Below are 27994 nucleotides of genomic sequence, written 5' to 3' on the forward strand. Positions count from 1 at the left end.
AATCAGCTAACCTTGGCTTTCCCTTCTATAAAATGAGGAATTTGGAATCTACAATAAGGGTTTCCCAAGGTGCTGCTAGTGGTAAAGAAGCTGCCTGCCAAAGCAGGAGACATTAAGAGATTCAGGTTCAATCCCTGGGTTGGGAAGATCCCCTGGAGGAAAGCATGGCAACCCACTCCAGTATTCTTACCTGGAGAATTCCATGGACAGAGGAACCTGGGGCCATGGGGTTGCAAAGAGTCAGACACAGCTGAAGTGCCTTAGCATGGGGCCATATTGGGCCATCAGTCTTTCCTGGTCTGGCGTAAGCTGGATTTAAATTTGAAATTGACTGCTTTTAGGCAAGGCATTCGCACACATAGTTCCCATTCCAATTCATAGAGGTGGACCTAGCCTGCTTCTCTCATGGCTATATGCTTCTTACCTCCTAAGACATTTGAGTTTATGAACCTTAGAATGAGTCATCTCTGTTCAACTGAAAGATTCTATGGAACTGACACCTCCTAGATGACTCACATGGTTTATGGCCCTACATAATTTCATGTATTGTCCAAGCAATCTGATTTTTTTTTTTTACCATTTATTTATGGTACTTAGATGAAATAAAAAATGAAAATAGACAGGCAAGTTGGATGGATTTGCCATGAGCTTTCTTACATTCTCTTTTGGGCAAATTCATCAGCTTGTGTTCAGGGACTCAAAACTAGGAGACTCAGGATTCGAGCCCAGGTCTGTCTGATTCTCATACCTAAGCTCTTCTCCTGTGTTGCTCACTCTTATCTAATTGTAACCCCCAAATTCGCCTTTGCAACAGCACCTTGGAGAGAGCAGAAAAATTAAAAAAAAAAGTCTGAGAAGGACCCTTATTCTTTCAAGAGCATTTCAGAATCAGCTTCAAGTGCCTACACCTCTATCCTAGAAGAGCAGTATGTGTAGAGAGAGAGAGAGAGACAGTCCAAGAGACAGAACCAGAAGGGAATCAAGGACCCACCACCAAAAAAGGCTCTGGCAGAAATTTGCATGGGAATATTTGTGCGCCTTTATTTAGTTAGGCACTTCTGCCACATTTTTATTCATTCTACAAACACTTAGTGTCTACTTTTATCAGGCACTCTGCTAGATATTATGGATAAAGAGAAAAATGAGATACAGTCTCTGTTATTAGACAAGTGAGTGTGTGCATGCTAAACACTTCAGTCATGTCTGACTTTTTGCAACCCTATGGACTGCCTGCCAGGCTCCTCTGTTCATGGGATTCTCTAGGCAAGTATACTGGAGAGGGTTGCCATTTCCTTTTCCAGGGGATCTTCCCGACCCAGAGATCTAAACCGCATCTGTGTCTTCTGCATTGGCAGGCGGGTTCTTGACCACAAGCGCCACCTGGGAAACCCTATTAGACATGTACTCTGGTGATAACAGTCCAAGGTGAGAGGTTCTGATGGCAGCCTAGGTGCCTTGTAGGAAAATTTTCCTAGCCCAGATAGTGAGGAAACCATGTTTTGAAGAACAAGAGGCGTTAGCGAGAGACAGAGCAGGGAAAGGATCTTCTGGGAAAAGGAAACAGCACGAACAGAACAACTGCGGTCAGCTTAGTTCCATCCTGAGTTAACCGGCTTCACTGAGTCCTCCTCATGACTGATTCTCAGGAAGAAAAGGACACCACAGGGAAGAGGCCAATCAGCCTGTCTGGGCTGAATGGCAGACGCCCCAGCGCCAGCCTGCATGCTGTAGTTACTGCCTCATCCAGCATGGGGCAGACGCAGCCTTCCCACAGAGGGGCCTTATTCAGGATTGCTAATCACAACAAAGTTTTTCACATGCATTATTTATATAACCCTCACCACAACCCTGTGATGTATTGCTATTAAGTGTTTCCACTCAACAGAGCTAACATAGGTCCAGAGGAGTTAAGAAACATGTCTAGAGTCACACAACGCTAGCAAATGGCTTTTGGTGCCTAAAAGCTCAAGCATGGTGCTTTTTCCATCATAGTACAAGGATGGTGGTGATGATGATGTCAAGGAGGAGAAGATAGAAGAGAAGGAAAGAGACCAGAGAGTCAGGAAAATCAGCATTTCTCAGAAAGTTCCCGGTGATTTCGGATTTGTTTCCATCAGGTGCAGACAGGATTTGGAAGGCTGGGCTCTCACTTCTGGGGCTTCCAAACACACGATGTCCTGCCAGATATTGTTACCATGGCTAAAGGGATTGGGAATGGCTTTCCCATGGCAGCAGTCGTGACAACTCCAGGTAGGAACCACGGGCAGTTCGTGTCTGCTTCTGGGCCCCCTGCATCCCCAGTCGTAGAAAACATGTGTATTGTACCTAGTGTGGGCTGGGGACCGTCATGGAAACTACACACGCATTTCCCAAGTAATGTTAAAGGGAAACAGTCTGTCTGCCAGACTGTGGAAAAGATGGAAGAAAACCAGCCCTTTTTGCTCTTTGCTGTAGGGAAGACCAATTCTCCCAGCCTCACATTGAGATGTAGGGTTCTACTACATTGACAAGATCTAGGCAACAAAAACAAAACCAAATCCAACACAAGAGATCCGTGTTAACCAACCTGAAGCCAGATAAAGTTTAAAGCTAAAGTATCCAAGGAGTCATATTCTTAAAGAACACTCCAACTTAGTCTTGCCACCCCAAAGAGCTATAGACTCAGCCTCCAGAGTGATAGTTTTCTCTGCTGATCATCAACAACTAAATACAATACAATCTCACTTAGCTAGAACAGTCTATAAAATGAACATTAGAATTACTTTTATTACCCGTTTTAGTGAAGTTTTACCGAGAATACTTTTACGAACCACTTATTATTGAAAATCTTAAGATTATTTCATTTATTTTTCCCACCAATAGCAAGCACACTTGAGAAACTCCAAAGGATAATTAAGTGCCTTGTAATATTTCAGTGCTTTTATGAAATGAGGAAAGATGGTGTTGAAGGTGAACTATAATGAACCGAATATATATTTTCACCCTCAGACCATCTGGAGATTGTTATGAAATCCTTGCTATGAGAGTTTTAAAAAATATTTCCTTCTTAGTCCCAAGAGTGGAATACAGAAAAAAGGCTAACTAATGAGGATTCATGTACGTTCCTGTAAATCAAGTTTTAAAGTACTTTTCAATTCACACAACACATTGAAGATTTTATTAGTAAACTTCTCCTGGAGTAAATAAGCAATTTTTCCCTATCTATTGTATTCATCAGCTTGGTCTATCATAACAAAATATTGCAGGCTGGGTGGCTTAAACAACAGACATTTATTTTCCCACCGTTCAAGAGGCTAAAGTCCAAGGTCAGGGTAAGAGCCCATTTGAGTTCTGGTGAGATCTCTCTTGCAGATGACCCTCTGGCTGTGTCCTCATGAGTCCTTTTCTGCAGTGAGAAAGGGCTCTGGTGTCTCCTCTTCTTATGAGGGCACCAATCCTATTGGACTAGGACTCCACCCTTATGACCTTAGTTGCCTCTAGGGAGTTGCACTGGGGGTTAGGGCTTCAGCATATGAGTTGGGGATCCCTGAGGGGGGAGACACTTCCATCCATAACATCACTATCATGAATTGGAGGCCATGAAATCTATTGTAAACACCTTTCTACAACATGAAAGTAAATATAACCCAAGTGGCATGATGAGAAATTACAGACGTGTCACTCGTTATCCACCTTTTGTTCTCTCCCTCTAGATATTGCCAAGTCCTTAACCAAGCGCATGCTTCACTTCAATACCTTTGGAGGGAACCCCATGGCCTGCGCCGTTGGTTCAGCAGTGCTTGAGGTACGTTCCAGCAGCTATGTCAACACCACTCATTTCACCAAATAACTACTTCAAAACTACACACATATTATCAGGACTCTACCACATGACATAATTAAAGTGGAGAGTTAATTCCTAGTCCCTGAATCTAAGTTTAGATTTCCAGGTATTATTCTGCTCCCTCTCCCTTTTTTTGAAATCTACTATCAGTGCTTCAAGTATTGGATATGAAATAACATATAATAAACCTCACACATATGAGAAACATAAGAATTCCCCTAGCTAGCTGGTAGCACTGAAATCTCTTTTGTGGTTTCATTGGTGTTTTATGGATGGTGGCATATGTTTTATGTTTTATGGTGACCAATGGCAATTTTTGATGTCAGGTGAATTTTGGTCCTGTCTTGTATATGCTTCCTTACATTTGTTGTACTGTCATAAATGAAAAGACAAAAGAGCAAATGACTTCTATGCAATTCCAACTAGGTGATTCAGCTGTGGTTCAGCACGAGCCCATTGAGTTTTGCCTGTGGTCTCATCTGTTGGAAAAGGTTTGCATAATTCTATGAATAATAGCACTTGGTGCTAGTGGTAAAGAACTCCCCTGCTAATGCAGGAGACATAAAAGATGTGGGTTCAATCCTTGGGTCAGGAAGATCCTCTGGAGGAAGCATGGCAACCCACTCCAGTACTCTTGCCTGGAAAATGCCTTGGACAGAGGAGCCTGACAAGCTGCAGTCCATAGCATCACAAAGAGTCGGACATGACTGAAGGGGCTTAGCATGCATGTATTACATGCATAATAGCACTTTAAATAAGTGTAACATAGTTTCTGAAAGACTGCACAAGAAATTATTAACAGTGGTTGTTTGTGGGGAGGGAAACAGTGGCTGGAGGACAGGGATCAGTGAGGCTCATTCTGCTCTTTGATTCTGTACTTTGTGGTGTTTGAACAAAGCACATGTTTCACTTATTCAAAAAAAAAATTTTAAGTATTTTTCAATAAAAATAAGTAAAAGCTGCCCTTTCTAATTAAAAAGTATATTCAAATATGACTAAATCTCAAAAAGAGAAAGTGTGGGTAGGATGTGACATTTATTTCATTCTGTAGAAATGCCAACTAGTGTTCTAAAGAACTAGTGTTAAAAGTGCTGTGTCACCTCAAACAATTTGGCAAGTAGGATGTAGGTGAACAAGGAGGTCTTAAAAACATCAAGTTCTGCCTGCAGTCATGCAGTTACTATTGGCTGCTTATAAATATACTGTACTGCTCATATGTGGTCCAGAATTGCAGGTCTCTTACTATATAGCACAGGAAACTCTGCTCAATGTTATGTGGTAGCCTGGATGGGAGGGGAGTTTAGGGGAGAATGGATACATGTATATGTATGTCTGAGTCCCTATGCTGTTCTCCTGAAATGATTACAACATTGTTAGTCAGCTCTAGTACAAGATAAAAAGTTTAAAAAAGAAAAGAATCACAGATCTCTGCTGTGAGCGGAAGTAGGTGAAAATCCTTTTATATCTCAGGTGCCCTGACTCTGGGCCCACACAGAGTCTCTTATTTTTCCCTAAATGTTTACCCACTCCTGAAGATGAGAAAGGTATGAGGGAAGTGTTCCCTCTACCAAGCCTTTTTTTCTCCCTACAGCAGATCTTTCTATGAGACAAGGTATGGTCACATGACCTCGGGTTCCATTTGTCTCAAGTTTTGTAAACAGGTCACATACATTTATTTCTCAGTCCCTTTTGAAACTGTTTAAATAGAAAGTCATTTGGGGCTTTTTCTCAACAGGTGATTAAAGAAGAAAATCTACAAGAAAATAGCCAAGAAGTTGGCACCTATATGTTGCTGAAGTTGGCTAAGCTGCGGGATGAATTTGAAATTGTAGGAGATGTCCGAGGCAAAGGTCTCATGATAGGAATAGAAATGGTGAAGGATAAGGTAGGTGGTGATCTACTGGTCTCTCTGTGGCTTCTTGGGGCAGCAAGAGTTAAGGCAGGAAGCCTCGGCTACAAGCTCATTCATTCAGAGATAGAGCCGGCAAGGACTACAAGACTCAGTGAAGCTCATTAGAAATGAATAGAGAGAGTTGGGGCTTCCCCAGCAGCTCAGTGGTAAAGAATCCACCTGCCAATGCAGGAGACATGGGTTTGATCCCTGGGTTGGAAAGATCCCCTGGAGGAGAGCATGGCAACCCGCTCCAGTATTCTTGCTTGGAGAATCCCATGAACAGAGGATCCTGGCTGGCTACAGCCTATGGGGTTTGCAAAGAGTCAGACACAACTGAAGCAACTGATGGTGACAGAGAGCATTGAGTATAAACATGGAGAGTGCTAGAGGAGTGAGGAGGAGAATGTGGAAGAGGGAGCTGATGGTATTCTTGCCAGAGTAGGCAAAGAGCATCGGCAATGACTGAATATTTTGCATTGGAAATACAAAGAAGGGGAGAATTATTTGGGGAGGGACAGGCAGCCCAGAGAGCTAGTAGCAGGGAAAAGGGCCAGGAGAAGGCTGTGGTGATGGTTTGGGTGAGGATGTTAAAGATTTATAGGGTTTTGTATTTATTTGTGAATGGACTTTAATCTCTCAGGTAACCAGGTGGAATGTGACTTTCTGATGACATACCCCACTGTGACCTCAAACTCAATATGACAACTGAATTTAGTATTTTCTCTTAAGCCAGTGATTCTTCCCAAGGTCACTGTTTCTGTTCTGTATCTCCATTCTTCTCCCAATTCCCCAGCTTCAAAACCACCAAATAATCTGTGGCTCCTTCTCTCTCCTTATTTCTAATGTGAAGTCTTATTGATTCTTTCTTCACCATGTTTTTCAAATCTTTCCCACAGTTCCTCCTGCTGCCCCTAGGGTCCATGTCAGTAGGAAATCATCCCAATCCTCCATAAAAGTGAAATCTATATCCTCAGAGGAGAGCGAGAGCAGGAGAATTCTGGCACGGGAAGGAATAGTCAGATCAATGCCTTCCCCCTAATTCTTATCCATGGGAGATGTCTTGCTATCTGCTGTCACCATGCCATCCTAATTTAGAAGGTCTGATGCTCAATTCTTTCAATATTCAGCCCAGACCATGGATATAAGACTTTTCCCTTAACACCACACAGCAGAGACAGTACAAGGCTGGAATGTTTAATTAAGATTTTAAAGCTACGGGAAGACAACAGGAAGAGTACTGCAATATAAAATCGGGCCCTCTGGCTCACAAGCTGTGACATCCACATCTTCAGCTTGGGGCCCTGTCAAAAAGGCTGTTCTAAAGTTCAGACGAGTCCTCTCCCAACCCAGGAGCTCCCTCAAGGATGTCTAGGCTCCTCAAAGCCCAGAATCCCCCGAGGAAAGCCCCATGAGAGAGGAGGCACTCTTCCCTTCCCCGCTAGTCCAAACCCAATGACTGTGTGCTTCAAGACATGTGGACAGAGACACTCATCAGGTCTTGGGTTGTCCTGGTAAAACATCAGAATTCTCCCAAATGGCCACTGATACCAAACAAGCTAAGTGATGGTACATCCATCCTATGTGGCACAGAAATATGTGTGACATGGGAAGATGTGCAGACTGTATTATGGAAAAAATAAGACAGGCTATAAAATAGTATATATAGAATGAGCTTTTTTCCTCTTCTCTCTGCCCTTCAGTAGTTGTAAGCATGGGGTCTGAAGGAACTTCTCTATCGCTAATTCTATCCATTGTCCCCTCAATGACAGTACATTCAAATACTGCTCAAACTTTTCCCCAGTCATGGAATATGATACTCTCTTCTCTGTCTCTAGCTTTGAAAATCCTAGCCTTGTTCAAGATCTGACTCTTCCCCACACCTCCTCTTTAAGCTTGCCTTTGCTTCTCCTGTCTAAAGGGACTCCAGCCTTCAGAGAATCCCTCTCCTACTCCCTGTCTAAAGAGCTCCTTTGAAAGGATCTTTCAAATCATGTACTTGTTGACTCGATTTTCAAGTATCAACATCTTTTTTTCCTATGTAAATTATATGCTTTTGAGGCCAGGAAATACACAGATGGTGAGCACTTTACCAGTGTTAATTGATTGATTTCAGGCCCCTGCAACACTTCAGACCACTTTCATGTAATTGAAACAGTACAGAACTTGACTTTGATGCTGTATTGATGTATATGATGTATTGATGCTGAACAATATAACCCAGATTTAAAACTCCCATGTGCTATTGGTAAGGATGTGAACTGGATACAGCCCTTTGGACAGAAATTCATCTGTGTCTGTAAGATTAAATGTATACATTTTGACCTAGCCATTCCACTTATAGAGATGTGTCCTAGAGAAATATTCACAGATGTGTGTAGATATAAATAAGTGAGGGTGTTTGCAATATTTTTTATAATCATAAACAAAAATAGAAAATCACATATATGTCCAAAAATAGGAGATGAAACAAATTGCTCTACCAACAAGCGACAAAATACTAGGCAGTCTTTAAAAAGACTAGGTCCATGAGGGTGGGATGATTTGAGAGAATAGCACTGAAACATGTATATTACCATATGTGAAACAGATCACCAATCCAGGTTCGATGCATGAGACAGGATGCTCAGGGCTGGTGCACTGGGATGACCCTGAGGGATGGGATGGGGAGGGAGGTGGGAGGGGTCTCAGGGTGGGGAACATGTGTACACCCATGGCTGATTCATGTCAATGTATGGCAAAAACCACTACAATATTGTAAAGCAATTTGTCTGCAATTAAAATAAATTAATTATTTAAAAAAAATAGAATGAGACTAGGTCCAGATACACTGACATGGAAAGATGTTCAGGATACGTTGTAAATTGTTCAAAACAAATGCAAAACATTATAAAGGATGAATTATTTTTAAAATGTGCATTTAAATGCATCTGTATGCATAAAAAATTTGTCTCGTTCACACCAAATTACTAACAGGCAGTGTCCCTAGGAGTAGGATTTTAGGAAGAGAAACTTCCAATTTTTACTAAATGCATGTCCATACTGCTTTAAGGAGTTTTTCCCAATAACCGTGAATACTTTTATATTGTTTAAATGAAAACCTACCCTCTCAAAACAAGTTGAAAAACAAAAACAAAATAAACAGGAAGCTACATTATACCGTCAAGAAGAGGCTAGCTACTAACATGCCTATTTGATTACGGGGCTGGTGGAACTTAGGTTCAAGCACGGAGCCGGGTCAGGCTGTCCTGTGGCTTTGCCTTATTAGATTTTTTCAACCATGCTTTTCTCTGCATATGCCTACAAGATGGTCAGTTAGTCTTGGCAGTTGAGGCTAGGGAGTGATAAAAAAGGACAGAGGAGCAGAGAGGGAGCTGGCTCAGACCAGGGTGAGACTAAAGTCCCTCCCCAGGCCCCTGATGGCCACCCAGACCCCAGCAACCCAGCTGCCCCTCAGGAACCCTTCCTGACCTCTGAACTCTCATCCCCTAAACCATACTCGACTTCTTTCTAGTTTCTACAGTTTGTGCTGTTCTGTGCTTAGGTGCTCAGTCGTGTGTGACTCTTGGTGATCCCATGGACTGTAGCCCACCAGGCTCCTCTGGATTCTCCAGGCAAGAATACTGGAGTGGGTTGCCACACCCTCCTCAGGGGATCTTCCCAAGCCAGGGATTGAACCCAGGTCTCTCACATTGCAAGTGGATTCTTTACCAGCTGAGCTACCCAGGAAGCCCTTTTACCATTTAGCCCTAAATTATATTGCCGTGTTTTAGTCTTCCCTCATGAGAGCCTCAGGGACAAGCAGGACAACATTTTGGATCAGTGAGGTGATCCTAGTCTTTTATCCCATCATGGGTCCTCTTCTTGTCTGAACATTTGAATAATATTTTCCTAGTCTTAAAGCTTCACAACAGACTGAGAATATAGACCTCTCTGGAAGGTACAGTCTGAGTCTGTGCTCAGCCACTGACACCTAACCAGGAAAGGATTCAGGGTGGATGGGGCAAGGGGGTGGATACCCAAGCCTATGGGAAGGCAGATGGAAAGCGCAGAGCAGAAAAATGAAGCTGGGAGCATGGGAGGGAGCCCTCCTCCACCTCGCAGGGATCGCAGAGGCTGGCCCATGAGCCAGGATCATGCCTTTGAAGCTAGAGAGCCAGACCCAGTGCTGATGCTCTCAGGGCTGTGCCACAGAAGAGAGGCCAGTGGCAGTGACAGGGCTCAGCGCTCACAACTGAGGGATCACAGCCCAGCATCTGAAGAGCATTTACAAACACAGATGCCGAAGCCCTGCTCTACAGGCTTCCCAGGTGGCTCAGTGGCAAACAATCCACCCGCCAGTGCGGGTTCAATCCCTGAGTCAGGAAGACCCCCTGGAGAAGGAAATACCAACCCACTCCAGTATTCTTGCCTGGAGAATCCCCACGGACAGAGGAGCCTGGTGGGCTACAGTCCCTGGGGTCACAAGAGTTGGACGTGACTGAGCGACTTAGCACACAGCACATAGTGTTAAGGTGGGATCGTGGTAAGGTGCTAGTGGTAAAGAACCCGCCTCCCAGAGCAGAAGACATTAAGAGGTGTAGATTTGATCCCTGGGTTGGGAAGATCCCCTGGAGAAGGGTATGGCCACCCATTCCATTATTCTTGCCTGGGAAATCTCATGGACAGGACGGCCAGGCGGGCTACTGTCCCTGGGGTGGCAAAAGAGCGGGACATGACTTAACGACTAAATAAAGCCCTACCCCAAGTAATCAATAGGCCTGACCTGAGGTCTAAATGCCTGTAGTTCAAAATGGCTTCCAGATGATGCAGATTCAGGGTCAGACTTGACTACAGAGGGAGCACTGGTATCCCCAGTCCAATGTCATCAGATGGGTGCTGGCAAGCCTGGGCCCACAAGTAGTCACCACCTTCAGATGCCATGTGACCTGAAACAACCGCTGGGTTTCCAGAGAGCTTACCTCTCCTGACCCTGGAGTAGTAAGTCTTGGGTGAAAAAGTGCAAATTCCACAAGGAGGGACGACGAGGACATAGGGCCCCACTGTAGCTGCCCTGGCTGTGCTGTGGCTCAGGGAGAGCTTGGGCTGTTTGTGCCCTTGTGCAACTTCTGAGCCATTTCCTGGACTCTGAAATGAACTTTTTACAGGGACAAAACCAAGTGAAGAGTTGAGGACAATTTCCACACAAATAAAGCAGGCTGCAAATATGGCTATTACAGAATCAACCTCCTGGGGTAACCACCTGCAGCGCCAAGATTCACTGGCGATCTGCATTCAACTTCATCTTGTCTTTGGGAATCTGGAATGAATTGGGATAAAAAAACAGATATTTTTAATAATGCCACCCCCCAAAATAAATCCTATCCAGAAATTAACAGCTTTATTCAATTACAGGGGGAGAGAGATTGAGAGGGAGGGTAGAGCATTGATTGCTTCAGTTGCTTTCATTTATTTATTTTTAACTTTACAATATTGTATTGGCTTTGCCATATATCAACATGAATCCGCCACAGGTATACACATGTTCCCCATCCTGAACTCTCTTCCCTCTCCATACCATCCCTCTGGGTCGTCCCAGTGCACCATCCCCAAGCATCCAGTATCGTGCATCGAACCTGGACTGGCAACTCGTTTCATATATGATATTATACATGTTACAATGCCATTCTCCCAAATCTTCCCACCGTCTCCCTCTCCCACAGAGTCCAAAAGACTGTTCTATACATCAGTGTCTGTTTTGCTGTCTCGTATACAGGGTTATTGTTACCATCTTTCTAAATTCCATATATATGAGTTAGTATACTGTATTGGTGTTTTTCTTTCTGGCTTACTTCACTCTGTATAATAGGCTCCAGTTTCATCCACTTCATTAGAACTGATTCAAATGTATTCTTTTTAATGGCTAAGTAATACTCCATTGTGTATATGTACCACAGCTTTCTTATCCATTCATCTGCTGATGGGCATCTAGGTTGCTTCCATGTCCTGGCTATTATAAACAGTGCTGCGATGAACATTGGGGTACATGTGTCTCTTTCAATTCTGGTTTCCTCAGTGTGTATGCCCAGCAGTGGGATTTAATTTCTCTTAGAAATAATGTCTTTAATTGTTCAAATGTCAAACATAGAATATTCTTTTAATGTATTTACAGGAGAGCCACCAGCCTCTTCCCCGTGAAGAAGTAAATCAAATCCACCACGACTGCAAATGCATGGGGCTTCTGATTGGCAGAGGCGGCCTTTTCTCTCAGGTAAGAAAAAGGCTGGTCTTTACCTATCAGTTTAGGTAGGCATCTCCTAATGTCCCGACACTGGTCCCTTACCTTCACGCCTGTGAGAGGAGAACCCAGTTCCACTTCGTCTAGGCCTCATTGCTGGGTGCTGTGTTTAGTCACTCAGTCGAGTCTGACTCTTTGTGACCCCATGGACTGTAGACCACCAGACTCCTCTGTCCATGGAATTCTCCAGGCAAAAACTCTGGAGTGGATTGCCATGCGCTCCTCCAGGGAATCTTCCCAAGCCAGGGATTGAACCCAGGTCTCCGACATTGCAGGCAGATTCTTTACCATCTGAGCCACCAGGGAAGCCCAGCCTTTACACCTCAGATGTTTACAAAAGAAAGGGACAGTTATACCTTTAGGCCACTAGAGGGCGCCATGCCAAATGGTTTGGTTCCCACTGTTCTGCGGGCAATGGACACAGGGGACAGTCTAAGGTGGCAGAAACGGACTGCACTGACAAACCAGAGGACTTACAGGACGGGTTATAACAGTGTCATAACAGTCATGCATAAATAGCTTGTCTCATGTATGAATTAGTTCTGACCCCTGTAAAAGCAATCCTAGTTATTTTGAACTCAGTGCTAGACTCTAACCCTGTGAATCCCAGTCTACCAAGCTTTAGTGGCCGCTGTGGCCAGGAGCAATGTCACAGTGCTGGCAGCCCAGGTGACCCTGTGGAGGAGGCGGGGGACCACCCTGGCTGGGTCCCTGATGAAGAACTCAAGAGCAGCCACTCCCAGGGCCCTTTTCCTTCAGGCTGGGAAAGGCAGAGACCAAGCTCTCCCTGCCCCAAACTCCTGGAAAAGCCAAGCACAACCCTGCAGTCCGGACCCTGGTGTGGCCCTGCCGTGGGCAGGGGCTGCTACTGCTGTACAGTGAGCTGCCCACTCCATCTCTCACATCCCAGGACCCTCTCCAGGAATGTGTTCCAGGACAGAGATTAAAGATTTAGGGTCACGCCTGTTCCTCCCCTAAGTTGTCCTTGGCCTTTGGCCTCTTTCTTTCCCATTTCAAACATGGGTCATCCTTCCTAGTCTCTCTGCTCCATTCTGCCCCTCAGTCTATTTCAGCAAGCACTCTTGACCGATGCTTCTTAGGGAAAATGGAAGCTATTAGGCAAGGTCCCTGCAGACGCTTCTCTGTCAGAGCCATTTCCCACCTCTCCTAAAGGTTAGGGAGAACGAGTCATCCCTCCTGTTCAGATCTGGATCTGCCACCTGTGCTCTGGACCCTCCGCACCCCCTCCACTTAAGGAAACAGGTCTGGGTCCTCTTGTTTCTGCAGCTTTTCCTTAGCTTCCCATCAGCTTGTAAACAAAGAGACTGAAAGCTCTCCCAGCCCAAACCAAACCATAGCAAACAAAACCAGAGGAGCACTTTTGCCTGGAAATGCTGTTTTGTCTAGTCCTGGTCCTAGATATTTTTCCATATGAATCAGAGAAAATTAATGATTCAAAATCCCAAGATGGGCTACTTATGAAATAAGATAGGAAACAATTCATTGTTTACTTGCTTCGTTATTCCTTAGTTACCTGGCACACACGTAAGTGCTAAGGAGCCACTGGTAGGCTGGATACAAAAGCTACAATGATAAATAAGATTTATCCTTCCCTCCATGGAGTTGGCAGGGGAGAAAGGCATAAACAGGAAATTATAATACAATATAGGAAGCTGGCGGATAACCATAAAAAGGGATAGTATAGGAGGAAAGAGAAGGGACTCCTGGGTCAGCTTTTCTGGCTAGGCTGAGCCTTAAACAGTGATAAACTCTCAAAGCACACATAGAAACATGGCAGTGTGTGAAGAGCTACACACACAAACACACTCACACAAACACACACATACCATGGGACTGGAGCAGGAGATGGGAGGCTGTGAGTAGTAAAGATGAGAAGTCTTACTACTTTTCAGACACTGTTCGAAAACTCTTTGCATACATTGATTCATTTAATCCTCTCAACACACCTATGAAATAAGCATTATTATCCTTATTTTACAGATGAAGAAAAGCAGGCACAGAGAGGTTAAGTAAGTTGCCCAAGTCGCACAGCTAGGAAGGTGCCCAAGTCACACAGGATCCAGACTCAGGCATCCTGATTTCTGAATCTGTCCTCTGAGGAAGGCGAAGCTGAGGGGACGTGACTGGAAACAGGGAGTGCAGGTGGAGGCTGATGATTTTGTTTGATCTTGAACAGCAGCAGTAGCGATAGAGGAGAAACAGAGAGCAGTCGGGCAGGGAAATGCACAGGGCTTGGGTATGAAGGAAGGGGAGCGTCAGGGATGACTCCCTCGGGTCTAACTTACTTTAGGGAGTGTGAGGATAAGTGCAGCTTCAGACTTGTTCCCTTTCCTTCTTAGACAAGTCTGTAGATCAGAGGAAAAAAATAAGGTGAGGATCACAATTTGGAGGTCATCAACGTAGAAGTGGGGAGTGGAGGAGATCTCCTGGGAAGGGAGTCTGGATGTGAAATGCAGAGAGGTGAGGAGAGACACATGGGTCATATCAGCATTTAAAGGGCAGGTGGAATAAGAGGTACCCAGATGGAGACAAAACACTGGCAGAGAGGGACCTCCCTGATGGGCCAGTGCTAAGACTCCTCGCTCTCAGTGCAGGGGGCCCGCGTTCGATCCTTGGTCAGGGAACTACATGCCACAACTAAGACCTGGCACAACCAAAGAAATAAATATGTAAAAACAACAACAGCAGGCAGAGCTGTGAGGAGAGTGGGAGGCCATAGAAGCAAGAGTGGAGAGGTTCGGGAAGCGGGAGGGACTGGAATGCTAAATGCAGACGAGAAGACCAGAAAGGATAAGGGCTGGGATGTGCTCATTGGATTCTGCACTCAGCAAGTGACTAGTAGCTTTAGTCAGAGTGGAGTCAGAAGGCTGGTGGGACAGAAACCAGACTGCACTGGGTTGAGATGTGAATAGAGGGAAGGCAGAGTAAAAGATAATGGCCAATAGCATCAACCAGACTTTTTATTTATTAAGTATAATAAAAGGAAGGATAATGTTTGTATGGTAGCTAGAAGGGACCAGGAAGGTCAACACATTTTTATTTGTATCCAGTACTCTTGCCTGGCCCCTTCATGGGTCACTGCCTTGTCATGGCAAAGGGCTTGTGAACTCAATGCACGCCATTCAGGGCCACTCAAGACAGACAGGTCGTAGCAGAGAGTTCTGACAAAATGTGATCCACTGGAGGAGAGAATGGCAAATCACCCCAGTGTACTTGCTGCGAGGACCTTATGAACTTATATAAAAGGCCACAAAGATGTGACACCAAAAGATAAGTCCCCCAGGTCTGACGTTGTCCAATATGCTACTGGGGAAGAGCGAAGGTTCAGTGTTAAGTGAACCAAGAACTTCCAGATGTCCAAGCTGGGTTTAGAAAATGAAGAGGAACTAGAGATCAAATTGTCAACATTCACTGTATTATAGAGAAAGCAAGGGAATTTCAGAAAAATATCTATGTTTCATTGACTACGCTAAAGCCTTTGACGGTGCGGATTGTGACAAACTGTGGAAAGCTCTTAGAGGATGGGAATATGTACCCATCTCCTGTATGCGGGTCAAGAAGCAACAGTTAGAATCCTGTATGGAATGACTGCATGTTTCAAGATTGAGAAAGGAGTACAACACAGCTGTCTGCTGTCACCCTGTTTATTTCATCTATACGCTGAGTATACCATGAGAAATGCTGGGCTGGATGAGTTACAAGCTGGAAATCAGAATATGTGGGAGAAATATCAACAACCTCAGATATGCAGACAATACCACTCTAATGTTAGAAAGCAAAGAGGAACTAAAGAACATCTTGATGAGGGTGACGGAGGAGCGTGAAAGAGCCAGCTTTAGACTAAATATTTTTTAAAAACGTAGATAGTGGCATTTGGCCTCATTACTGCATGGCAAATAGAAGGGGAAAAGGTGGAAGTAGTGACACATTTCCTCTTTTTTGACTCCAAAATCACAGAGAACAGTGACTGCAGCCATGAAATCAGAAGACGATTGGTCCTTGGCAGGAAAGTGATGACAAACCCTAGTGTGTTGAGAGACATCACTCTGTCAACAAAGGTCCATATAGTCAAGGCTATGGTCTTTCCAGTGGTCACATACTGTTGTGAAAGCTGGACCATAAAGAAGGCAGAATGCCAAAGAATTGATGCCTTCAAACTGTGGTGCTGGAGAAGACTCCTGAAAGTCCCTTGACAACAAAGAGATCAAACTAGTCACTCTTAAGGGAGATCAACCCTAAATATTCACTGGAAGGACTGATGCTGAAGCTGAAGCTCCAGTATTTTGGTCATCTGATTTGAACAGATGACTCATTGGAAAAATCCCTATTGTTGGGAAGGAGAAGGGCATCAGAGGATGAGATGGCTGGACGGCATCACTGATGCAATGAACATGAACTTGGGCAGACTCTGGGAGATGGTAAGGGACATGGAGGCCTGGCGAGCTGCAGTCCATGGGGTTGCAAACAGTCGGACACAACTTGGCGACTGAACAACAACAACAGCTCTTACCTGGAGAATCCCATGGATAGGGGAACCTGGCAGGCTACAGTCCATAGGGTCACAAAGAGCCAGACATGACTGAAGAGACCTGGTGTGCATGCATGCATGTGTGGCTTGGATTCGATTTACAAGAGCTTTAAGTGTGCTTATTTATAGGCTGAGGGGAAGTTGAGGAGGAGGTGAAGATGCAAGTGAATGCAGAGACGTTTCCTGGAGGGGAGGTGAATGTCGTTTCGTGGGCCAAAGGCACAGGTGGAAAATTTGGAGTCGAATACTAGAGACAGCTCATTCTCTGAACCTTCAGGCAAGAATATAAGAATGCACATGGGAGCGAGCAAATTTACAGAGCGCTCTTGCCTGACAGCCTCTGAGAAGCATGAGGCAAGAGTGTTGTGAAATAGAGTGAGGGGTGCAGGAGTTGAGCCAGGGATGACAGAGGACCTGAACGTTTAGGGCTCCAGCAGAAGCAGGACTCTGCTTTACTTGGTGTGTCTGTGCACCAGCAGCTTGAGTTTCTTTACCGCTTCTCAGCTGTCTGTTGGAGCACAGTTCTGTGCTAGCTCTGACCAGGGCTGGGACTTCACTGTGTGGGTACAGCAACAGGAGGGCAGAAAGGGGCAGGTGAGAGAGTGGTTCATATCCCCAACCCTGTGCTCCGAGCTGGGTCGGAAGGGGAGGCGGAGATCTAGGCGGAGTGACAGATCCACAGATCATGGAGGCATGAGGAGACTGCTGAAGTTTCCATGAGAAAGGCAGAGGCAGTGGGGATCAGAAATTGAAGAATTCCTAGTGAAGATGAGGCTTGTGGGGCTGGCCTGGGATGTGCAGGAATGCGGAGGAGGATCATAGATGAAGTTTCTGGAAGATGTGGCGATCAAGAAACTGAAAAAGGGGACTTCCCTGGTGGTCCAGTGGTTAAGACTCCATGCTTCTAATGCAGGGGGCTCAGGTTCAATTCCTGGTCAAGGAACTAGATCCTACATGCTGCAACTAAGACCCAGCACAGCCAAATAAGTAAAATTTAAAAAAAAGAAATGGAGATGCTAGTTTGCTGGGTTTTACACAGGGACACAGAAGTCAACCTCAGCAGTGGCAGAATTGGAGGGTGAATAGAGGCCTAAGACCTCAGTGGAGGTGGTGCAAGGACCAGGAGGCCAGCAGATGACAAAAATGAAAAGAGGCAGAGAAGATGGTACGAGAATTGTTGAGACTAGAGGATGAATGGCCTGGATACAGCACTGGGTCAGGAGGAGACCAACCCTCGAGGGAAATTTAAGGAATGTTATGAAAGCAAGATGTTGGATTCCCAGTCTAGCGCATTTCCCTGAAATCATAGTTCATTCTGTGGTGACCCTTTCCTCTATTTTTCCTTTGTCTCCTCAGACTTTCCGCATTGCGCCCTCAATGTGCATCACTAAACCAGAAGTTGATTTTGCAGTGGAAGTGTTTCGCTCTGCCTTAATTCAACACATGGAGAGAAGAGCTAAATAAAATTTTCAAGAATAAAAACACCACAAGCCTCAAGAACTCCCCACTTATGTTCAAGAGCTAATCTGAGAAATTCCAAAACCACTGGTCTTGGTTGTATGGTTGACTGCTTACCAGCCATGTTTGTTAGCAGAGTCCCTATTATCCCCTATTACCTTGAGAAAGCCATCCTTCAGGAAAGGATCTGACTCCCTAGCTCAGAGAATAAATCCTAATTAATCTGGGTTAATTATGGTAACTTGACTCCCCTCTGTGGTGAATGTTTATACCTGATATGTGATATGATTCCTCCAGGAAAATCTTCCAGTGGAGGTGCCTTCAGGGAAATGTTTCTTCATCCTCTGCTCTTCATCTTCAGAGAGATGTCTTCTTCTTGCACCAAAGCATCACATGTCAGGGTAGGATGGCTCCAACCACAACAACCACTTTGCAGTCTTGAGGACAAAGCTTATTTGCTGAGGTTGGAAGATAGAGAGAAGCTGAGCTCTTAGTGATGTCAACAGGCCACTGACTTACCCTGTCCTGGAGCCACCTTACCTTCAGGCTTCTTATTATACAAGAAAATAAATCCAATAGACTACACAAGTCTTCTTAATTTTTCTCTTATTACAATCATAAGCATCCTGAGAAATGAGGCAGAAAATACCCCATGTAGATAACTGTCCTGTCCTTTGACTCCCTTAAAATGTTTATCAGAGTCTTCTTTGTCTCCGCTGCCATCATCTTACCCTGGACTAAATTCTCATTACTCCTATTTTTTTAATACTATGTCTGAAATTATTTATAACAAGACTTATAGCAGTCTACACATATTTTTATACTTTCTGTTTTTAATATGCATTTCCAATGTGGTTGATCACAGGATATTGAATATAGACAGTTTCCTGTGCTATACAATAGGACATTGTTGTTTATCCATTCTAAATTAATAGTTTACCCATTCTAAATATCCATTATAAATGTAATCTAGATGTAATAGTTTACAGCTACCAACCCCCAAACTCCTAGTCCATCCCTCTCCCTCCCTGGCTCCCCTTTGGCAACCACAAGTCTCTTCTCTATATGTCTAGGAGTCTGCTTTCATTTTGTAGATTCCTATTAAAATAGCCTCCAAGAAGTTCCCAAACTTTATCATCATTAGAATGCACATTCATAGCACTTCTTTTCCATACATGTGCACCACTTGTCTTAAAATTGACTTAATAGGGCTTCCCTGGTGGCTGAGTGGTAAAGAATCCACCTGCCAATGCTGGAGACACTGTTTGAAGATCCCACATGCTGCGGAGCAACTGAGCCCATGTGCCACAACTATTCCTCCTGTGCTCTGGAGCCTGGGAGCCACAACTACTGAAGCCCAAGCACCCTAGAGCCTGTGCTCCATGATAACAGCAGCCACCACAATGAGAAGCCCGCGCACTTCAGCCAGAGAGTAGCGCCTGCTTGTCGCAACTGGAGAAGAGCCTGTGCAGCGATGAAGATCCAGTACAGCCAAAAATAAATAAGTTTTGTCAATTATTTTTTATAAAAGATACTGGCCAGCTGAGACCCTCTCCTTAACACAATCAGAAGATCCATAAAACTGAATGGGAAGTCATTTTCTCAGCCTGTCATTCAGTTACTTTGAGCTGTGTCCCAGTTTGAAGCGCCGTCCCAGTGGTCTACCCCTGAAGTGTTTGTTCCACCCAGACATGCTGCACCTCACTGCCAGGTTTGTCTCCCTCGGGCATTGACTTAAAAATGGGCTTCCCTTGCACAAAACTTTCCAGTGGCTCCGCACATTCCTTTAGATAAGATTAAAATCCCTGTAACAAGGAGCTCAATGCCTTCTCATAGCCAGTACCCAAACAGAGCAAACACTTTAGAAATGCTCTGTTTGGGCACAATGGAAAGTTGATCGGATTATGGGCCAAATAACCTGAATTCTAAACTCAGTTCTCCCATGAATTGGCTATAGATGACCTTGGCAAGGACTTTTCACCTCTGTTTGACCTCCTTTTCCCAGGCATATCAGTGCTTGCCCTTCCTACTTTCTAAGTTGTCCTGGGAATCAAGTAAGCTATCAGATATATAAGTGCTTGCAAACTAATGAACCAAGCAAATAGCAATTTCCACTTCCAAGCTATATTCCCTTTCTCTCCTTCACAATAAAATCTCCTAAGAGCAGTTTTTTTTTTTTTTTTTTTTGCTCCAGTGTACTTCCTTGCCTCCTGTCATGCCTCAATAACTAGGACCTCATTCTGGCCTCTTGTTTTTGGGCAGCTGCTTTCTCTAAAGGCCACTAGTGACTTTCATATGGCCCAAATCTTATGGCCAAAATGTTTCCTTTGAATGTTCTTTCTAAACAACTGCTGCTTCTTGAGCTGATTTCCTTAGATTCTGCGTTGTGGTCCTTCTATCTCAGATGCCACCTTCTCAGTCTCCCTGGCAGCTTCTCCACTACAGGGTTCTGTCCTGGGCCATTTGTTCCTTGCTAGACTGTCTCCCTATCAGCAGCCTCATCTACTTGGGAAATTTCCCCTAACTTGACTACACTGATGACTCGCAAATATTCATCCTATAGACTCAACCTGTTTGAAAGTGAAAATGAAAGCCATGGACTGTCGCCTGCCGGGTCCTCTCTCCATGGAATTCTCCATGGAAGAATACTGGAATGGGCAGCCCTTCCCTGCTCCGGAGGATCTCCCCAGCCCAGGGGTCCACCTGGTGCCTCCTGCACTGCAGGTAGATTGTTTACCAGCTGAGCCCCAATTCCAAGATTTTAGCTGTTTAGACACCTTCATTTGGATGTCACCAGGACACTTCAAATTCAACATTTCTAACACAAAACATACTCAATTTCTCTCCTACAGTGAATTTCTTCTTGATTAATGAAACTTTTGTCTCAGGTGCATCATTTAGGGCATCATTTTTATCCAAGTTATCTTTTTGCCTTTCACGCTGAGACAAGCTGTGACCTGGGGACCCTTTGCAGCAGTGCTGCAATGCTTGCACCTGGACACACCTTTCCTCGAGCAACAAAATGCAAAGAAATTATATGGGACTAAAAATAACTGCGTGCTTACACAGTTGGGGCAAATTCTGGACAAAAGATAGAAAAAGACCAAAAAGCCCAACTGCCACTATTGAAGAGCCTGGAGCAAAAGCAGTCTACTGTGCATGCTCCTTGTACACAATACCACCTAATGGGTGGGCAGACCACCTAAGCCACCCCTAGACACACTACTACCCTTATCCCATATAAGGAATAATCTCACCTCAGGGAGCGAGCTAGCAAGGGTTGTTTGCTCTCTCACTCCCCTCTGCTGCAGCAGGGGCCCCATTAAAAACTTGCCTGAATTTCTTGTCTGGCCTCTGATTACTTTCTATTGATTAAGGAGGCCAAGAATCCTCCTTGGTAACAATATAATAACTCTCATAAATACTTCCTTCAATGTAAGTTTTCCGATATGGCCCATTTATACCAAAACTGTCTTAATTTGAGTCGTCATCCTCTCTCCTGAATGGTTTCAACTACCTCCTAACTGATATTCTGGACTCCTTCCCAACCTATTGTCTACATTGATTCAAAGTCACTTAATTAAAGGACAAATATGATTGCATCTCTCATCTTATGAAGGCTTTGAGGGCTCCTATTGCCCATGGAACGAAGTCCAAATTCCAACTATTGTGGCATTCAAGAGCTTTCACAGTTTGTCCCCTAAGTTTTCAAGTTCCCTTTTTTCTTCCCACGTCATGCGTATTGTTTCTTTGCATCTATAGTTCACTCTACTTGGAACATTTTTCTGGTCTTCTTTGTCAGTGAAAATTAAGGGATTGGGGAGACTGCACAAGAAAGACAGCATTTCCTTCTGTGTTCCTTCTGTGTTCAAAGCCTTCCCATTTCTGATATTTCTTTTCTTTCCAGATAAAGAAAAAGGGGAAAACACTGAAAATAATGTTTACATCAACCATTTAGAAATTTAATAAAATATGAAGAGAAAAAAAAAACACATTTAAAACAAAATACAAATTAAAAAAATTTTTTTTCATGCCTAGGCCAAGATCCCCGCCATGCAGGACACCCTGTCTTGGAAGAAGGGGCCTGAGGGATTTAACTCATAGAACGTATTCCTTGTGGCTTCCTGGATGCCACAGGATCTTGTGTACATCTAGGACTACACCTTGATAGTCTCCCACCTCTTGGAGTCCTTGCAGAGGAAAAGCAGAAATGGAATTCTGAACCATAGCCTGGTCCTATGCCTCATTTATCCAAGTGCTTTGGTCAGGATAAACGGCTCCTCTTTCTTGAAGAGCATCTGGTGATTAAGATGCGTGAGCCATCAGAGGCACCGAGCAGGAGGGGCAAGCATTGTGTCCTTAGAGCAAGTCTTCATTTCTTTCACTGGTTTATGCACATGATGGATTCCTAGTTCTTTCCATCTGGAGCCATGGGTAGGAGTTTAGCACCATCATTTCTTGCCCTTCCATTTTCTGCTCTACCGACAGGAGGTGGGATGTAAGCCAGCTTACATAAGACAAGAAATCCACATGCTTGCCAACTCTTTTCTATTTCCTTTCTTATTGAAACTGCCTAAAGTGAAGGTAATGAATGCTCAGCTGAAGTAAACTTTTTTCCTCCACAAGGAACATATTGACAGTTAATCATGTGATGAGAATATAATATTAAAATGTTGGCAGCTGTTTAAAACCCTTGAAATGACAATCCCCTCAGGAGGGAGTAATTAAAAAAAAAAACCATGAAGCTTTGATTATACCATCAATAATAATAATTTTAAAGAGATGTAAAATAACACTGATAAACTAGTAATACAGCAATAAACTATGCCCTTCTTTGTGTTTCAATGCTCCATCTTTTACATCAATGTAGTTTTAACTTTCCAGTAATTCAAAATAACCTCCTAAGGTGTCTGTAATCTCTGGGAGGATTTGATTCTTCTTCCACCTTTAGATCCCACTTAAATCATCAGCATTGGCCACTTCATCACCACTTCATGCCAGAGCATCATGGTCATGTTTCGAAAGTAGGTTTGAAGTTTCCAGGCCCTGTGGCAGCACATTGCTCTGGTTACTTTAAAGCTGAAGCCACATTTCCAACTAAGGGACGAACAGTAAATGTGGCACAGCTTTGCCCATTAAAACCAGGCACAGTCATAGAACACAACACCACAAATTATCTCAGCAAAAAGAAAGGGCCACCTAAGTCACTCAGTAAGAGTGAAGACGCAGAACCAAAGGCTCAGTTATGCCCACCCCTTTGGGTTTAGTTCAGATAAAGGTAGGCCAACCTGATCTGACTGGTGACAGATGTAAGGAGTGTTGGCAGAACTGGCAACGTTGTGCTAGTAATCCAGGACGGAGAACATAGAGATGTCAAGAACGTGATTTCATCAAGAACTGGTTAGGGAGGGTCCTTGCAGACAGCAAGCAATGAAAACACAAACTTTTAATTAGATGAGACAAAATGATGTGATGGAGGGAGACTGCACAAGTTCTCCATGTGTTTTGTCTTGGGCAAATTAACCTCTCTGAGCTGAAGTTTCCTTGGGTCCAAAAAAAGAGGATAGTATAATATAGGCACATGGGACCTTTGGGAGGATTTAAATAAGCAAATACACTGGCAGCTGCTCAGTGAATATTAACTCTTTCTTTAGCGTCCCTTTCCTTTTGACACAGAACTTGCTTAGTTGCACTTGGCTCTCACCATCTGAGAAAGATGTCAATGCCTGTGGAGACATCTTACCTCTTAACCAGACTCTAAACTCCTGGTGACCTTGTCTTCTCCATCCTCATATACATCAGGCCTAACGCAGTGCCCCTCACAGAAAGGCAGAAACTAACAGCTGAGAGTGCTGTGTGCATTTATCAACAGATGCTACACTTAACCAACAGCTTAAGGCAGCAATTAGCTTATCTGAAATAAACATTCAGCCATCTGATAGGGGCTTGTATGTGTGTATTCAGAAATATAAATTATATATATTGATAAATATACAATATTTAGAATGTATATATGAATAGGAACAAATAATATATAAAGAAATGTCTATTTAGAAAAAAAATATATATATATACACACACACACACACACACACACACTTAGATCTTGGTAATAAAGCACCAGAGGTAACTTTAGAAAGAAAAGGAAGCCTTGCTTGGATGAATTGTGAGGCTGTACTATCCACAGGCTTTCCTGGAGGCTCAGATGGTGAAGAATCTGCCTGCAGTGTTGGAGACTCATGTTTGATCCCTGGATCAGGAATATCCCCTGGAGAAGGAACTGGCTGCCCACTCCAGTATTCTTACTTGGAGAATCCCATTGACAGAGGAGCCTGGTGGGCTATAGTCCATAGGGTCACAAACAGTCAGACATGACTGAAGTGACTGAACACAATATCTGCAGGAGGAATCTAGAGGGTTCCTGGGCATCTCATATTCATTTTCCCCAGGGATCAAATCCAGGTCTCTTGCATTGTAGACAGACAATTTACCATCTGAGCCACCAGGGAAGTCCATTCATTTTCCAAGGAGACTGCAATTCTCTGTACTCTGCTATAGGCCCCTAGTTCACACCCCTGCCCTTCTCATTCTCAGTAAGTGATGGTCCTTTATCAGAAAAACACTGGAATTACCCAGCAAGAATTCTGATCACATCACTCTCCTGCTTAATACCTACGGTCTAATGTCCTCCCACTAGTCTGTCTCTGGCTGGCGTCCAGGCCCGGTGGCCCTGAACCTTTCCCTGACTTCTGCATGCCTATTTTCCCCCCAAAATGCCCCCAATCCCAGGGCTGCTTCACCATGCTCTCTCTGCCCGGAGCCCTCAGGCTTTTTCACCAGCTACCTCTTCCTCAGCCTTCACAGAGCCAATCATCACATTCACAGTCAGGCTATTTTACATAAAACCTACACCTCAGCACACAGCTATTCTTCAGGATCTTAGCTTGAATTGTTCTTTCTCTTCTGAATTTTCAACTTCTACATTCTTTTTCTTCTTTCTCTCAGCCTAAAAACATACCTGTCTCCATTAAAAAAAAAAAAAAAAGTCTTTCAAATGTAGATCTTTTTCCTAAAAAGCTGCTAAGAAAAAATCCTGAGCACTGCTATATCACTCCCTCACTGCTCCTCTCTCAGTACCCCACAAGCTGGCTTCTGAGAAACTATTCTTGCAAAAGTGACCTACAACCCCTGTGATGGTGAATTTTATGTTGCAACTTGACTGGGCCACTTGGTGCCTAGATAACTCATGAAATGTTATTTCTGGACATGTCTGTGATGGAAGAGATTGGCATTTGGATTGCTGGGTTGAGTAAAGCAGATGGCCTGCCCGAGGTGGATGAGCAGCACACAATGTGTTGAAGACTTGAACAAAAAGGTGGGAAAAGATTGGATTTTCCCTCTCTGCCTGACCACTTGTGCTAGGCCATCCATCTCCTCTGTCCTCAGCACACCTGGTTCTCAGGCCTTCAGACCCCAACGGAAATCTATGCCATCAGCCCCTGAGGCTCTCAGGCCTTCAAACTGTACCAGCCTGCAGACAATAGACCAGGGAACTTCCCAGTCTCCATAATCACATGAGCCAATATCTTATAATAAATCTAAATTTGGATAACATATGGATATGTAGATATATAGCTATATCTCTTTTTAACTACATAGCTGTGTACATTATTATACACTTTATGTACACTATACACTTTATGTACACTATACACTTTATACACATATGCATATCATTATATACATAGCTATGTATGTATATGTATAAATATAACTTCTATTGATTCTGTTTCTCTGAAAAGCCCTGACTAATATAACCTTTTAACTGCCAAATTCAGCCCTCACCTCACTTAGAATGTCTGTGGCAGCTGAGATTATTGGCATCTTCTCCTATTTTTTTAATGGCTCCACGGCCTTCCAATCTCCTATTATCTCTTTGGGCATCCCAGATGGCACTACTTGTAAAGAACTCAGATGCCAATGCACGAGATATAAGAGATGTGGGTTCGATCCCTGGATTGGGAAGATCCCCTAGAGGAGGGCATGGCAACCCACTCGAGTATTCTTGCCTGGAGAATCCCATGGACAGGAGCCTGGCAGGCTACAGTCCATAAGATTTCGAAGAGTCAGAAATGATTGAAATGACTTGGCATGCAGGCACTTTCTCTTTAGTCCTTTTCATTCTCATGCATTTGTTTTCATTCAGTTTGCTCTTTAATGCTGGTGTACCTGCTGGACTTTTATCTTGATCTCTTTTTTCCCCTCTCCATATACTTTATCTGTGTGATTTCATTCAATATCCATGATGGCTTTACTTTCTAGATGCTGATGATTCCCAAGCACATGTCCAGGGCAACCTCCTTCTGGCCTACAGATTCACATCGTCAGCAGCTCCTTGAACATGTTTGCTAGGTATCTATTGTGTTTTCTTCCTCCCCCTGGAGCACATATGCTCTCCTGGCCTCAGGAGATATTGATTGTGCCCACTACCTTCTTGCCATGAGAGCCTGGCACCAGTAATCACTGTCCCCTAAATCAGTCTTAACAAAACTTCTGATTCTTGCATGCCTCCTGCCATCCTTTTGTACTGCCCTACTCCCCCTAATCACAGCTTTCTTGCCTCCTCTATCAGCCTATCCGTGGCTGCCATGAGTGACTGGGAGTCTCATGGCTGGCCTTTGGCACACTTAGGGCCTTTCTTGTCCTACTCATTGCTCTGCTCCCTTCCTTGTCTCATTGCCCAGCTTGAAAATGATTACCTCATCCTCACTTATGAAGAGTTAAGCAGCTGGCCTTTCTGTTATCTAACTCCTTCTCTGCTCCAGCTAAAAAGTCCCAACTTACAGGCATTGTTGATTGCCACTTGAGGCAAATTTTTTAAAAGCGAGGAGGTAGGAGGAGAGAGTGAAAATTATGCCAGAAATAAAATATTTAAAAAAAAATTTTTTTCTTCCTGCAATGGTACTGGGGATGGGGAACGTCAGTGTAGTGAGTGAACTCTAGCAGAGCTGTCATTAAAAACCACTCTTCTGCTGGAGCTGGTGTCTAGCTAGCTCCATTCAGCACTACCATGTAGCACCAGGACTTGGCACAGGGGCCTGACCCATGCTCTTGGTGGTCCTGTGCCAATTTCATCAACCTGGGCAGGAGGGTCCTCTTTATTCTTGGTAACATCCCTGAAGTCAACTACTAGACCCTGGGAGCCATCTCCAGTAAGCTCCCTGCTTCTTTCTTTTTAGCAACATCCTACCCTCCATCCTCTGTTTAGCAGGAGCATTGCTGACCTTCCCAGGAGCATTGCTTGCCTTCTCAGGAGCATTGCTCTCCTCTACCTGCTCACCTCTTCTCCTACGTCTTCAAGCAGAATCTTTAAACCCAGAGTCAACTCCTCCCTTACTCCTCTAGCTCTTCCAGAGAGACTGTGGGGAGAGGAGGTGGGTTTTGGTACAAGAAAGCAAGATATATTATCATTCAGCCTTTTTAGTACAGCAAAGAAAGAATGGCATTGAAATATGTAAAATATCATGTATGAAACGAGATGCCAGTCCAGGTTCGATGCACGATACTGGATGCTTGGGGCTAGTGCACTGGGACGACCCAGAGGGATGGTATGGGGAGGGAGGAGGGAGGAGGGTTCAGGATGGGGAACACATGTATACCTGTGGCAGATTCATTTTGATACTTGGCAAAACTAATACAATTATGTAAAGTTTAAAAATAAAATAAAATTTAAAAAAAAAGGAAATAGTTTAATTTCTATATTAGAGTTTTAAAGATTCTGACTTTGCCACTCTTGAAAATATCTTTCAGAAATGCATGCTATCTAGATATGCAATTTAAAAAAGAATATATTTGTAAGAAACTAAAAATAGAGCTACCATATGACACTGCAATGTCACTTCTTGGCATAAATCCAGAGAAAAACATGATACAAAAGGATACATGCACCCTAATATTCACTGTAGCACTGTTTACAGTAGCCAAGACATGGAAGCA

General features: G+C 44.0%; 1 protein-coding gene across 1 annotated transcript in view; it reads left to right on the forward strand.

Annotated features, from left to right (window-relative positions):
* AGXT2 (alanine--glyoxylate aminotransferase 2) overlaps positions 1-18230 on the forward strand; it is a 42706-nt gene extending 24476 nt beyond the window's left edge. Inside the window, 5 exon segments of the mRNA NM_001075821.2 lie at positions 2118-2250; positions 3693-3784; positions 5559-5708; positions 11866-11964; positions 17897-18230. Of these exon segments, the coding sequence (NP_001069289.1) occupies positions 2118-2250; positions 3693-3784; positions 5559-5708; positions 11866-11964; positions 17897-18004 (582 nt within the window). The 3' untranslated portion in view covers positions 18005-18230.
* Positions 18231-27994: the final 9764 nt, after the last annotated feature.

The sequence above is a fragment of the Bos taurus genome, chromosome 20 (genome assembly GCF_002263795.3).
Source record: "Bos taurus isolate L1 Dominette 01449 registration number 42190680 breed Hereford chromosome 20, ARS-UCD2.0, whole genome shotgun sequence".
Taxonomy (NCBI): domain Eukaryota; kingdom Metazoa; phylum Chordata; class Mammalia; order Artiodactyla; family Bovidae; genus Bos; species Bos taurus.